Here is a 10,229-nt window from a genome sequence, read left to right on the forward strand (position 1 = left end):
GTCATGCCTAACCAAGGATCCTAGCATTCCATCCGGGCTAAGCCCAGCGGGCTCAGCGCCCGCTAGCGCCCCTGGGGACAGAATGCCTAGGCGAGGGGCTCGCGTCCGCCAAGGAACGCTCCCAGCTCCAAGACAAAAGACACGATCAGGGGACAAACAGTGGGTTCAAGAAATTACCGCCAGAGCCAATAAGAATGCCCTAACGGTCGAGGATGCACGACCTTCCAATCAGCGCCTCTGATCTTGTCTCCCCAAAAAGCGATTTTGTCTAGTACGGACTGGGCAAGAGCGCTAAGTATAAAAGGATGCACCCTCAGACTCACAAGGTAGGCTCTTCCTTCTCAGGAAGACACCCAAAAAACCCTAAATACCTTCTAACTTGACCGTCGGAGCGTTCTTCCGGGAGCACCCTCCCAGGAAACGGCTGACGGCCTCTCTTTCTTGTGATTTTGCAGAGGCGACGAGAAACCTCATTCAATAGTGCTAATCCGGTTGAAGCCCAGGTCGCATCATTTAGCGCCATTCGTTTGTGAGACGAAGAACACAAACTAAAAGCAGAAGGCTAAAGAATCAATGGCGTCCGACAGCAGTGATGGACATGATGGCCATTAGGCTAGTCCCATACGCTCCATGGCAACGTTGGACGAAACACTGTCGCCCACAGCGGTCAACAGAGCAACCCTAGGTGAGGGAAGCTCTACGATAACCACCAATACCGCCTCGCAATCGGAAACTCACCAACCAAGAACAACTCCGGCAGGGCCATTCTTAACCACATCCCTTCAGATGCCGCCATTCTTTGTACCACCAACGCAACAACCACCACCGATCCACTCAACGATGCTACCACCAGACCAAGTTCTCAACATTCAGCCGCCGCTTGTGGTACCACCGTTCAATCAGATGACTGGTGGACCGAGCCCAATGCTTTCCTTGCCCCCACTAGCACGGACTATGGTAGCTCACACCCCACCTATCTATTCGATGGCGAGCACGTGGACCGGACTGACCATCGCCTCCAACCATAACCTCCAGCAGACCTCGACAATCAGCCCTTTAACACCAATACACCCCTTCTCCTCCGGCTATTCTCTCCAGTTGCCATTCCAACAACACCCCTTTTAAGGACCAAGTCCAAGCTATCATGCATCGTCATCATACGGCATAAACCTCCAACACCAGTCGTAGGGCACATCAACCGTTCCAAACCAAGACTGCCTCTCTCGCAATGTTACATCCCTATTTATCAAAGAGTTTCTAGACTATGAAATACCAAACACGGAAAAACTGCCAACGCTCAAAACCTATAATGGTACTACCGACCTAGATAGCCACATCGACACATATGAGTGGACTATGACGTCTCTGCAGCTCGATGAGAGGTTCTGGTGCACGTATTTCCCGACGACTCTTAATGGCAACGCGACACATGGTTCAAGACGTTGCGTCCATGCAGCATCTCCATTTTTTCTCAACTTAAATACTTATTCCTTACCAACTTCATGCAGCGACGAAAATACAAAGGAGATTCTCATTCCATAATAAGCTGTAAGCAAAAGGAGGGTGAAACCGTACGAGAATATTTCACCAGGTTCATAAACACCACGTTAGACGTGTCGGGACACGAAGAAGGACTCATAGTGGGCGCCTTCACCTGGGGACTTTTACCAGGCCCCTTGTCACAAAAGCTTATGGGTAAGAAACCCCAAACGAGGGCTGAATTAAAGGAGAGGGTGGAACGATATCTAAGGCAGGAAGAAGGCGAGACAGTAAAATAGACATACCTAAATGCTATGACAACCAAACGCCATAACCCAAGCCACACAGATTTTCGAGGGGGAAATAGACACTTTGGCCAAGTAAGGAGGCCTCAAGCGCAATTTCGGCCATTCGTTGGAGACGACAGACAGAGTCGTCGACCGGATGTGTACACGATATCAGAGAAACAACAACCAACCAAGTCACCCAAGAGACGGTATTGCGAGTACCACAAAAGCAAGACGCACGATACTGCTAGTTGTTCGGTACTCAAGAAGGAAATGTAAGAAAAGCAACTCCAAGGAGACTTGGTGGAAACAGCACGGAGCCTGCGCGCCAAATTTGATGCCGAAAACGCCAAGAACGCGCCCCGAGAAGGAGTTCAGCCCAAGAATATTCATGATACGTAAGAAAAGAAGTAGGGAGGCACAATCGGCAAACCAATGGGTCCCCGGGCCCGCGGCGCGAATGCTCACGTTCTTTGCGCAAGACCCCCATCCGGAAGGATGGAAAGGTGATAACCCATTGGTAATCCAGGCCTCCATCAAGGATGTGACCATACATAGAGTCTACGTCGACACAGGGAGTTCGGCAGACATAAACTATGAGCACTGCTTTCGGCTTCTCCTAGATCGTTGGAAAGACAACCTGAGACCCACGACGGGGAGACTGGTTGGATTCACCTGCCACAGCCTGTGGCCGCTGGGCACGATTCACCTCCCTCTGATGATAACCAACCATGATAAACAACGAAAGAAGACAGTCCTAATCGACTTTGTGGTCATCCGGCATTCGGCAGAGCACAACATTATCTTGGGAAGAACGACCCTCCTAAAGCTAGGAGAGGTCCCATCGACCATGCATGGAATCTTGAAATTCGACACTTCGGCAGGCTCAGCCACAGTACTTGCCACCCCGCCCAGGGAATTGCAATGCTTTACGGTCATGAAGCCGACAGAGATGACTAAAGAAATAAAGAAGTCGCGACAAGACCCGACAAAAGGAAAGGAAGTAATCCACGAAGGATACCCCGACCAACCGATCCGCATTGGTCACGATCTCCCAGGTCATATAAGAGAAGCAGTAGTCGACCTACTCAAACGGTACAAACACATATTTGCATGGACCCCTACAAACATGGTGGGGGTAGATAGGAAGCTTATTGAGCACAAACTTGTGATCAAACTAGGGACAAAGGAAGTGAAGCAGAAGAAAAGGGTCCAGGGAGGGGACTACAACAGGGCAATTAACGCAGAGGTGGCTAAGCTGGAGGAGGCCATAATAGTAAGGGAAGCAGTTTTCCCAACATGGATTGCTAATCCGGTTATGGTACACAAGCAAGACGGGTCATGGCGTATGTGCATTGACTTCTCAGACTTGAACAAAGCGTGTCCCAAGCACTGCTATCCCCTCCTGGAGATCGACCATAAAGTGGAGTCACTGCAAGGGTTTAAGTAAAGTGTTTCTTGGATGCATATAAGGGATATCATCAGATTCTGATGAGCGAGCATGACGAAGAAAAAACGGCTTTCTACACGGATCATGGCACCTTTTGTTACACCAACATGCCCTTTGGTTTGAAAAATGCGGGAGCCACATACTAGTGCTTGGTTGACTCGTTCTTCGCCAAGAAAATTAGGAGGAATATCGAGGTGTATGTCGACGATATGGTGATTAAGAGCTCCCATGAAGAAGTGCTCCAGAAGATTAAGGAAGCACTACACAAGCTACCCACACTGGCCAGCCCCGTCCCAGGGGAAACACTACAAATGTACCTCTCGACCTTAAACGAAGCGATATCCTCGGTGTTGACCATGGAAAGGGAAGGAGATCAGAAGCCGGTATACTTCGTGAGTAGGGCATTACAAGGTCCTGAACTCAATTACCCCACCCTGGAAAAGTTAGTCCTGGCGCTCATTTACGCGGAGCGACAATTGAGGTGCTACTTCCAAGCGCACTAAATTGAGGTACTAACAAATTGCCCCATCAAACAAATATTGCTTAAGCCAGAAACATCGGACCGGTTGGCAAAATGGGCAATTGAGCTAGGGGAGCATGATATAAGTTATCGTCCAAGGACAAGCATCAAGGGTCAAGCACTGGCCAATTTCTTACTCGAAATTTCAGACGAAGGAAGCTCAGCCAAGGAAAGAGTCTGGGTGGTGGAGGAGGTCCCAACCAATGACCGTTCATGGACACTATACACCGTGTCCATCAGGGAAGGCTCAGGGGTAGGCTTAATCCTAACTAGCCCAGAGGGAGAGGAAGTGACCTATGCTCTTCGGTTCGACTTCCACACTTCAAATAACGAGGCTGAGTATGAAGCCTTGCTCGTAGGGCTGCGCCTAGCCAAACAAATGGGTGCGAAGGTCGTGACAGCCCTAACAGATTCGAGATTAGTCGCAAACCAAATTAACAGAAGTTTCGAAGCGAGAGATCAGAGAATGGAGAAGTATGTGAGAATAGTGAGACAACTAATCCAATCCTTCAGACAGTTCACGATTAAGAAAATACCTTGAAGCAAGAATAGAAGGGCAGACACTTTAAGCAAGTTGGCATCTACATGTTTTGATCATTTATCGAAGAAGGTTCTGGTAGAAGTGCTCAGGGAAAGAAGTATAGACGAGCGGCAGATAAATACCTTAACAACCACTAGGCCAACATGGATGACACCATTTATGGAATATTTGCAAAGGGGAGTGCTACCAGACGACCACAGTGAAGCCAAGAAAATACATATAAAGGCGCCCTCATATGCATTGATAAACGGGGAGTTGTATCGAAAAGGGTTCACAGCACCGTGGTTGAAATGCGTAGATCAGGACAGAGGGATGGAGGCGTTACAGGAAGCACATGCAGGCCAGGTGGGTGCACACGAGGGAGCTTGATCCTTAACAGGTAAAGTACTCCGAATGGGAATATACTGGCCCACTGTACACCAAGACGTGCTGGGAGTAACTAGGAAGTGTGGGAAATGCCAATCTTATGCTCCAATCCAAGCAAACCAGCCAGTACCACTACATAACATATCCAGCCCATGGCCATTCTACCAATGGGGCATAGAGATTGTAGGCCTGTTCCCGAAAGCACCTGGAAAGCTGAAGTACATGGTGGTGGCAGTGGACTACTCACAAAGAGGATTGAAGCAGAACCGCTAGCGTGCATATTAGGAAGGCACATGATAAAGTTTGTATAAAAAAATATCATGACAAGGTTTAGAACGCCTAAGGTCCCACCGGTAATTCACCCCTTTCCTCGTCAGATGAATGAGGGGTACTGCAATCTTGGAGAAATCTTGTATGAATCTCCGATAGTACCCTACCAACCCTAGAAAACTCCTGATGTATGAGGGAGATTTCGGAACCTCCCACTGCATGACTGCCTCGATTTTGGTCGGGTCGACCAAAATCCCCTCCTGGTTAACGAGACGTCCGAGGAACTGGACCTCTCGTAACTAAAACTCACACATCAAGAACTTAGCATAAAGTCATTCCTGCCTCAGAACTCACAGTAACTCCCGTAGTTGCCCCTTATGCTGCTCTCGGGTCTTGGAGTATACCAAGATATCATCTATGAATACTATGACCGAGCGATCAAGCATCAGTCTGCATACCCAATTCATCAGGTCCATAAATATTGCCGGCGTGTTGGTGAGCCCAAACGGCATCAACAGGAACTCATAATGTCCATAATGAGTCCGAAACGCGGTCTTTTCCATGTCCTCCTCTCTAACCCTGACCTGATGATACCCAGATTTCTAGTCTATCTTGGAAAATCAAGATGCACCCTATAACTGATCAAAGAGTTCATCTATCTTCGGGAGTGGATAAACGGTTCTTCACCGTCAACTTGTTCAACTCCCTGTTATTAACGCACATCCGGTGCGAATCGTCCTTCTTCCCGACAAAGAGCATCGGCGCTCCTCATGGGGAACTGCTCGGAAGAATGAAGTGCATGCCCAGTGGTTCCTGTAGCTGTGATGACAGTTTTTGCATCTCTGGTGGCGCCAATTGGTATGACGCCTTGGCGATAGGGGCCGCACCTGGCACCAGGTCGATCTAAAACTCGACCTGTCTCTCCGAAGGTATCCCTAGTAACTCCTCTGGGAAGACGTCAGCAAACTCTCTGACTACTGGAACCTATGAGACTGTAATCTGATCCCGGGTTCGTGTATCCACCACATTCGCTAGATAACCCGCACACCCGTGATGAATGTATTGTCGAGCCCTGGCAGCTGAACAAAACCCTGATCCCACTCTGGTACCCTCGCCATAGAAAATCAACTCTCCCCCACTTGGGGTTCAAACCACTACCTGCTGGCCCTCGAAGTCAACCATGTTGCCGAATCGACTAAGCCAGTCAATCCCCACAACCACAGACACATCCCCCATGGGATCGGAATCAAGTCAATCGGGAAAGACACCCCGAAGATCTCCAACTCACATCCTCGATAGACCAAGGAAGCAGAAACTCCATGTTCATTAGCGATAGAGACTCACAACGGACACTCTAGCTCTCGTACTGACACACCGAACTCCCTACTGAATGTCTGAGATACAAAAGACTGACTCGCCCCCGAGTAGAATAAAACTAATTCAGGAAAGGAGTTCACTAAAAACGTACCTAATCACAGGTACCACATATAAGCATAAAACAAATACAATTAATAAGATGAAGGATAGAAACATACCGGCAACCACATCCGGTGCTGCTCTGGCCTCCTCCGCTGTGAGCTGGAAGGCACGTCCTTGAGCCCTCAGGTGCTCTGCCCTACCCTGCCTCCCATCAGTAATCCTTAGTGTAGCCGGCGAGGGAGCCTACGCCGGCTTGGCGGCTAGAAGAGGACACTGGGCCTTCATATAGCCCACCTGCTTGCAATGGTAACAAAGTCTGACTCCGGGAGCTGGAGTCTGCTTCCTGCAATCCCAGGCCAGATGACCCTACTTGCCACATCGGGTACATCTGCTCTCTAATCGGCAGGTCCCCGATTGATCCTTTTCGCACTTCCCACAAGATCGGCCTAGCTATCCCCCAGATATGGTATCAGCGGTCTTAGACTGCTTTGGCGCCGGCTGCGACAATGACGGGGCTTGCTGCTGCTTCCTCAACTGCAGCTTAATCTCCATTTCACGCCACCTAGCGGCCTCCTGTAAGTCCAATAGTGTATCACATCGCTAGGTAGCAACAAACTAACGGATCTCAGTCTTGAGCGTGCTCAGATAACGTGTCATCTGAGCTTGCTCCAAAGAAAACTTCGGGCAAAACATCTCCCTCTCAGTAAACATGCGGGTGATCTCCATCACCGACTCCGTACCCTATCTCAGATCCAATAAATCCTGTGACAACCGCTCGCGCTCGACCCGTGGAATGTACACAGCGCGGAACATATCGCTGAACTACTCCCAAGTAACAGCAGCTCTCTGGTCATCCGTATATGACCCAATCATCAAACTCCACCAATCCTTTTCCCCATTCCTCAACAAGTTTAGGGCATATCTGACCTTCTGGCCAGTAGGACATGAGCACGTGAAGAAACATCCCTCCACGTCAGACAGCCACCTCATGGCTATGATTGGATCCTGAGTCCCATCGAAGGTCAGGGGCTTCGTGTTATCGAAGTCCCGATATTGAAAAACTCGACCAGCTCCTCCCCCTGCCGCTGTTACAGACGTTGTAGCTGCTGCAGCAGCCGTCTCAGCAAGGGTTGCGTATCTGTCATCGAAATACTCCATCATAGCAGTCTTAATAGACCCAAACATCTCCGGAATCTAACCCCGGACAATCTTGACCACCTCCTCACGGATGATCTCCCTAACACGATCCTGCGTCAACAATGGTCCATGGCCGATAATCTCGGGCGTTGTCGGGGCCTCCTGATCGCCCTTCCCTGGTCTCGATCCGGATCCAGTCAGAAAACGCCTCGTAACCACCATACTGAAAGTATAACAGGAAGATATCAAATAATCTGCATAATAAACAGGGAACCAACCCCCGACTAAACCCTAGGGGTTGTGACTTTCTTGCTACGCATATGGGTCCTATGCTTTCAGTAGTACGAGCCCATACTACCTTTCACACCTACCCATATTTGTCTCAAGTATCACCACAACACCCTAACAATATACATATACATGGTGGTCACTCAATCCTCACTACTAGAGGAAGGCTAACTATCTCACAACTGACGTACCGGCCTCAAACAACTCACCCGTTCATGAAACTTCCGCCAACCCTGCAGCACTAGTGTATGCTAGCCATACATAACACTGGACCCCATAGACTTTCGAATACCTGATCCTAATCTAAGACCACAACCAAACAAGGAACAGGAAATAAAGTTGAACCAAACATTCTCAGGCTATAAGATCTTAATTATGTATAGCCTTGATGCATACACTAAGCAACTACAGTAATGATGTCAATCTCATATAAGGAAAATCCTAGGCTATCAGGCATCATACAATCAGGCCATTTATCATGTAATTCCTGAAGATCCCTAGCCTAGTACTACCATGCGGTTCTAACATATCACATAATCAAATAACTGCATGGTATTTTGAGGTCTACTTACTGGCTTCGGCTGATCGTACACTCTGCATCCTCCTTTACTCATTTTCAAAACAATTTGAAAATTGTTTTGAAAATCTTTCCTTGATTTGAGACTGGATTCACACGAGTGTTCCTCCAATTCACTCAAACCAAGGCTCTGATACCAACTTGTAACATCCATAAAAATCATGCCAAATTTAAACTTTTAAAAACATTTCAAACCATTTAACATTACAAAGTTTGTTTTCAAAATAGTATAATATCAGAGTATCCCAGAAACATAAACATAAATGTGAGGAGCTGTACGATCACACGTTTGCCTTTCCATGATCATCTGATGTACCTGAAACAATAAACTAAAACTGTAAGCCTGAGGCTTAGTGAGTTCCCTATACTATGCGTTGGTATGCCAACATACTATGCGTCCAATCATCATCGGGATGGAATACCCCAGGCCCACAACCAACAGGTTGGAATTCCCCAATACTACGAGTCTAATCATCCTTAGGATGGAATACTCACGGCCCACAACCATCAGGTTGGAATGCCCATGTCTATTGGCTTTTTCACAAAGCAGACAAGCCTCAACCACTAATCAAACATGTGCACATATAACAATTAATCACACAACAGTCTATAGACAGATAAACCGATCTAACTAATCATAACAACATAATAACATACTATCTACCATGATACTGATCTAACAGATCATAATATCACATACTATCCTATCTAACAGGATACCGATCTAATAGATCACACTTGCATAACATATCAAGTAACAATCCAAAGGTCCAGCCTTGGTGCCTTTGACCCTTGAGTACAGTGAGGGAAAGTCACCTCGCAAATGTCGAACTGGAGAGATAAGCTCAACTCTCAAATCATATACACGTGCTCCACCAAATATATTAATCATGTAATCATTCTAAAAATTTACAAATTTACCAAAATACCCCCAGAGGTCACACTGGTCAACCCTTGGTGAAAGTCAAAGTCAACGGTCAATGTCAACAGTCCATGTGGACTCAACTCGTCGAGTGCAGCTCACTGAATCCTTGAGTCCTTCCATTACTCGAGAAGTCGTGAAATCCCCCCATTGACTCGTCGTGTTTCTCGGCAACTCGTCGAGTTCATGGATGTCCAAATGTCAGGGAAACCCTAGCTGACTCACCGAGTCATCCTATTGACTTGCCGAGTCCATGCAGAAGTCCTTGTGCGACAATCTTCATTGGACTCGCCGAGTTGGCCATGCAACTCGTCGAGTCCCTTTAGTCCTTACTCCATTCAGATGCTTTTTAAGCCAATCCAAAGCTCCATATTGCAGATCTAAGTTCCTAAGGCATACTTCTTGTCACACCCCAAAACCAAGAACGGTGGAAACGTTCTGGGGCGGAGGACGTCATGTACAGTATCACAACAATGAAAAGTAGTAAACAAGCAACAACATCATCCATTGCATTAATAATAGAATTATTATACAAGTATGTTCTATCAAATTTTGATAAACACTAAAGCATAAATCAAAATGAAAGATGAGTCTTGAACAAGCTCCATCTTCCTTTCTTCTTGCATCGGTACCTGTCTATGATGACCTGAGGATACAAGTAATTTTGAAAGCAAGTATCAGCTTTAAAGCTGGTGAGATCATAAGTATTTAGTGTCTTAATTTGTATGTAAGAATTTGTATATGAACTGTAAGTATGAAAATGTTTGTAAAACAACTGTAAACGTTTGAAAAACCTAGAAATCCCTATGATTCCTACTTTATATAAAGACGTCTTCTACCAAGACTTAACTGTTCTCAATGTAGTCTTCTACCAAGACTTAACTGTTCTCAATGTTCGTTTCTTGTAAGAGTGTGTAATTTTCCCAAGTGTAACTATTATTAACAAAATATAGTTTTTACATTTATAGTTTAA

General features: G+C 46.9%; 1 protein-coding gene across 1 annotated transcript; it reads left to right on the plus strand.

The window, feature by feature from the left end:
• The first annotated feature begins 2,157 nt into the window (after positions 1-2,157).
• On the plus strand, positions 2,158-3,216 carry LOC145099201 (uncharacterized). Its single transcript, XM_079036793.1, has one exon. The coding sequence runs from the start codon at positions 2,158-2,160 to the stop codon at positions 3,214-3,216; it is 1,059 nt and encodes a 352-aa protein (XP_078892919.1).
• The last annotated feature ends 7,013 nt before the right edge of the window (positions 3,217-10,229 follow it).

This window comes from Lactuca serriola, chromosome 4, assembly GCF_051521515.1.
Source record: "Lactuca serriola cultivar US96UC23 chromosome 4, Lser_US96UC23_V15, whole genome shotgun sequence".
NCBI lineage: Eukaryota > Viridiplantae > Streptophyta > Magnoliopsida > Asterales > Asteraceae > Lactuca > Lactuca serriola.

Bases quoted from the DNA above. Each gene is read 5' to 3' on its own strand.
- LOC145099201 (XM_079036793.1), top strand. From the start codon at position 2,158: ATGATACGTAAGAAAAGAAGTAGGGAGGCACAATCGGCAAACCAATGG.